Source organism: Callospermophilus lateralis, chromosome 5 (genome assembly GCF_048772815.1).
Source record: "Callospermophilus lateralis isolate mCalLat2 chromosome 5, mCalLat2.hap1, whole genome shotgun sequence".
Classification (NCBI taxonomy): Eukaryota; Metazoa; Chordata; class Mammalia; order Rodentia; family Sciuridae; genus Callospermophilus; species Callospermophilus lateralis.
Genome location: NC_135309.1, coordinates 35,571,226 through 35,575,442, shown reverse-complemented (window position 1 = coordinate 35,575,442; position 4,217 = coordinate 35,571,226). Strand labels below are relative to the sequence as shown.

General features: G+C 53.8%; 1 protein-coding gene across 1 annotated transcript; it reads right to left on the bottom strand.

Moving 5' to 3' along the window:
• Positions 1–819: 819 nt before the first annotated feature.
• Il13 (interleukin 13) lies at positions 820–2,798 on the bottom strand. Its single transcript, XM_076857609.2, has 4 exons — positions 2,652–2,798; positions 1,603–1,656; positions 1,251–1,355; positions 820–927 (listed from the first exon to the last, which is right to left on the bottom strand). The coding sequence occupies exons 1-4, from the start codon at positions 2,784–2,786 to the stop codon at positions 820–822; spliced, it is 402 nt and encodes a 133-aa protein (XP_076713724.1). The 5' UTR covers positions 2,787–2,798.
• Positions 2,799–4,217: the final 1,419 nt, after the last annotated feature.

The window sequence follows — 4,217 nt, the reverse complement described above, 5'->3', positions numbered from 1 at the left end:
GCCTCTCACAGAGCTCCTCGAAGTTCTGTAACCAGACAGGTGTCCCCAGAGGCCAAAAAAAGGCAAACATCATCAGGCTTATCTGTCACCATCTTTATTTCTGGCTTCCAGTTTGGCACAATGAAAGAGCTTGTTCAGTGACCCCCCTCCCCCAGTCCACACACATGCGGCCTTCATTGTCGTAGGCCTCCTTTCCATATATTATTAACTCTTTGCTAACATATTTAATACTTAACTTTAAATATGAGGACAAAATAATAAATTACTCCTTGGCCCCAGAGCCCCAGTGAGGTAGCAGGATTGTGTGCACAGTACTTGTTACTAGGGACCCCACCAATGCCCACTGCTTTCCGCTAGAGACCCAAGTCATAGGCACTCAGGCAGCGAAAGCCTCCCCCACCCCAACACTAACAGACACTCACTTAAATAACACACAGTAATAAATAAGACTAAGAAGAAATGGGCCTGAGCTGTCTCTGCTTCAGTCAGTCACCCTATGTGAAGCAGGTCCCTGTCTGGCAAGAACAGCACCCACTGGAATGCTACAGTTTGCCCTAGGGAGGGGTTCAGGTGCAGGGAAGTGTCTTCACTCTGGGTCCCTTGAGCTCAGAGCCCTGGACAAAGGAGGCCACTAGGCTGAGCCCCAGGCACCCAGGCAAGTGTTGGTACAGCTGAAGGCAAGTGACACAGGCTGAGGTCTAAGCTAAGGCAATCTTTCCCTTCCCCCCTCCTCCCCATGTCCCCCACAGTTTCTGACATTGGTAAGAAAATGAATCTGCAACTTCAATAATCAGGGCCCATTTCTGCATATCTCATGCTTCAGGGGAGCTTTCCATGGCGAAGAAGACACCGTAAATGACTGAGCAGTTTCTTCACAAACTGGCCCACTTCAATTTTGGTGTCCGGGATGGGCATGGTGGAAGCCTGCTGCAGGACAGAGAAGCCAGCGCATTAGTGGATGCCATGGGCAAGGACAACCAGGGGCTTTCCAGGGATTGTCTTGTTTAATCCTCACAAAAGTCCCCCGAGGTAGTACTGCCATTATCTGTACTTTACAGAAGTGGAAACTGAGGCTCAAGCAGGAGACCTTGAGTCCAAGGCCTGTCAATCCCAAAGGCCATGTTCCTATTGCCACCGTGGACCCACTCCTGGGTGGACACACACTTCAGGTACTCAGCCTTGTTCCCTGGGAGCTCCCTGGGACCCAGGAGTGGGTGTGGGAGGGGCCTGGGGTGTGGGGGGAGCCTTACCCTAGCAGTGTTCTTTTGTGTGCAGAGGCCACTCAGCATTCTCTGGGTCTTCTGGATGGCACTGCAGTTGGAGACCTTGATCAGGGAGTCCAGGGCTGCACAGTACTGTGGGAGAAGACCACAGGTGTCAGGCCTGATGTGTTTATAGGAAGGCTGATGTGTTTACAGGAAGAGGGCCTGAGAGCCTGGCAGAGGTGGGTTTGGGTTGGGGGGAAGAGCCCCAGTGGTAAGGGAGAGAGGGTAGCTCTTGAAGCTCATTGGGAAAGCCCCAGAGTGTGAGTGAGGCTCAGAGAAGACGATCCCAAGGCCTACAGCTGCTGCCACTTCCCCACCAGTCGCCAAAGGACCTTACCTCGCCAGCTGTCAGGTTGACGCTCCACACCATGCTGCCATTGCAGAGGGGAGCCTGAGGGAGCAAAGTGACCGTGAGCAGATGGCCGGTAGGGCCCCAGCCAGCCCGGGGCCAGGTCCCCACCAGGATAGTCCCCACTAGTACCCCTGGTATGGCTCCATCAGGCCTGGCAACCCCTCAGCTCTCCTGAGCTTCATTTTCTGCTCTACATAAGGGGCTGGGGACTCATTATAGAGGGCCCTGGAGCTGAGGGAGAAAAACTGATAAGTGATAAGCTTTATTTAAAGCTCGCCACACCTAGGGTAGGGGACCTGCAGAGAAGGGCCCTGAGCCGGGTTGGGTGAGGGAGGTGGTGGCTCAGTCTGTGGTTGATCAGGACAATTCAGATGGGGGTCAGTGGCGTCTGAGGAATTAGGTACCTGTGCTCTGCAGTAGGGGTACTACAGTTAGGAACCTTCTGGGGTCCACCAGGCCTGGTTTGAACCTGGCCTCCTTCAATTAACCTCACTGAATTTTAGCAAAATGGGGTCATGGCGCCTTCCTCTGGAGGTGTGGGCAGCAATACAATGACATGTTAAGCAGCCAGCAGTGGGCCTGGTGTGAGCCAATGCCAGTGAGGAGAGGGGCCAACTCTGTGAGGACTCCTCCCACAGAGCGGGCTTCACCAACAGCTAACAATGATGCTTCAGGGGAGCTTTCCATGGCGAAGAAGACACCGTAAATGACTGAGCAGTTTCAAAACCCAGCTGGCAAATTCCAAATGGTTCTAGGAGGACTTTGACCCTTCTCTGCTCACAACTGGCTGAAAAGGAGCTGTCAGTGGTAAGGCCAGACCAGGGAGCAGCTGGTCCCTAGGAGCTCTGCTGGACTCCTTCAGAGGTCCATATTGCTGCACCCCCACACCACCCCTTATGGCCTGGCCTGGCCCTTTGTCCATGGGGCTTTTCTTCACCCACAGGTATATAGGTCCAGGCCCAATCTGCTCATGACCTCTTCCTAATAGTGCCCACCTGGCCCCTCAGTGCCTTGCCTGGCCAGTTCATACTCACCTTCTGGTCCTGCGTGATGTTGACCAGCTCCTCAATGAGTTCCCTGAAGGCTGGGGATGGAGGAGGCACTGGGCCTGGGGCAGCGAGGCCACCGAGGCAGGCAAGGGTGAGGACCACAGTCAACCAGAGCGCCATGAGACCCAAAGCCAGCACAGAACAGAGGAACAGACGTGTCATGTGCTGGACAAAGCTGAGTGGCTTGTGGCCTTTGCTTCTTGTGGCAGCTTTTTATAGGCCCAAATGGTGACGCTTCATACCCTGGCCTCCGCTTTGTCGGGCACTATCTAGAAACCACATCTTTACTCATCTTGATTTTACTTTGTGGAAAATCCAGCATCGTATAAAGGAAAGAGATTGATTTCTAGTGGATTTATCAAGAAGGATCTGGTACAGAGTTTCCAAGGTTGGAATGGCTGAATCCCAGGTGTTGGTGAGAGGGCCCTGAGGGTGGCCGGCATCAGCAGTGCAGCAGTTCCTCCTGGTGACCATCCTGAGCTCCTGGACAGCCAACCCAATTCTGAACTCCTGTCCTCAGACCCCTCTGGGTCACCAGAAGTGATGGGCAGTCCAAGTGGCACTGGGTCTGTGACAGGTCTATGAGCTATGGGAATTTGGGACTTGTAGTTTTTCTTAAATTACCAAAGTAATGCTTGATTTTCAACACAAAATTCAACCAGGACAAAAGGAGAGACTGAAGTTGGGTTTTTGTGTCCCACATGATTCCTCCTTGGCCCCACCACAGGAAGGATTCAAAAAGGTCAGACTCCCAGGTCTTCACTGAAAGAGCCAACCAGGTTCCTCTTGGGACTTTTAATTTTTTAAAGATGCTTTGGTGGTAACTCTGGGTATGAGCAGCCTGAACTCTGGGGCTCACCATGGCCTTCAGTCCCTTAGTGGCCTAGCCCCAGTCCAGGTCCCCGTGTGTAACTGTTCCCAGAGCCAAATGAGACTGGGTGGGGGCACCACCTCTGCCCACCAGTCTCTGTAGGAGCAGCCCCTGCCGTGGAGGGCCTCCCGTTTCCCTTTTGCAGAATAAGTGCTGTGGAGGGAGCTCTGGGCCTGTCCTCTGTAAGCAGCACCCCTGCAGGGACGCTGGCCTGTAGCCTTTTTCCTGCTCTTCCCTCATTTCCCTAGAATTCCTCCAGAAACCCCCACAGCACAGGCTTCAGTATCTGCTTATTGAGTGCTAATGTGGAGAGCACTCACTCCCTTACCCACTTCCTCTCCTAGGCCAGCACCTGCCACTCCAGGTCCCCTCTTGGTCTGCTCAGGCTCCCTTTGTCCCCTCCTCGGTGGGGCTCAACTTCACAAATGTCTTCCCGGGAATGCCAGACCCTTCACTCTTTTCGATGCCTCCCAGCCTTGCTTTGCTTCTCTTCCCGCTGGGAACACAATTCCCAGTCTTTGGCCTACACTCAAAGCTTTGCAGCCCAACTACAGGCCCTGACCTGGGAGCCCGCCCCTGCCCAGAGAGGCCTTGCAGTGCCTGGCGTCATTTTCCGCATCTGTAGCAAAGGGTCAATGTCATCTCCTTTGGGGTCTCCGTGGTGGGGGAATGATCGGGAA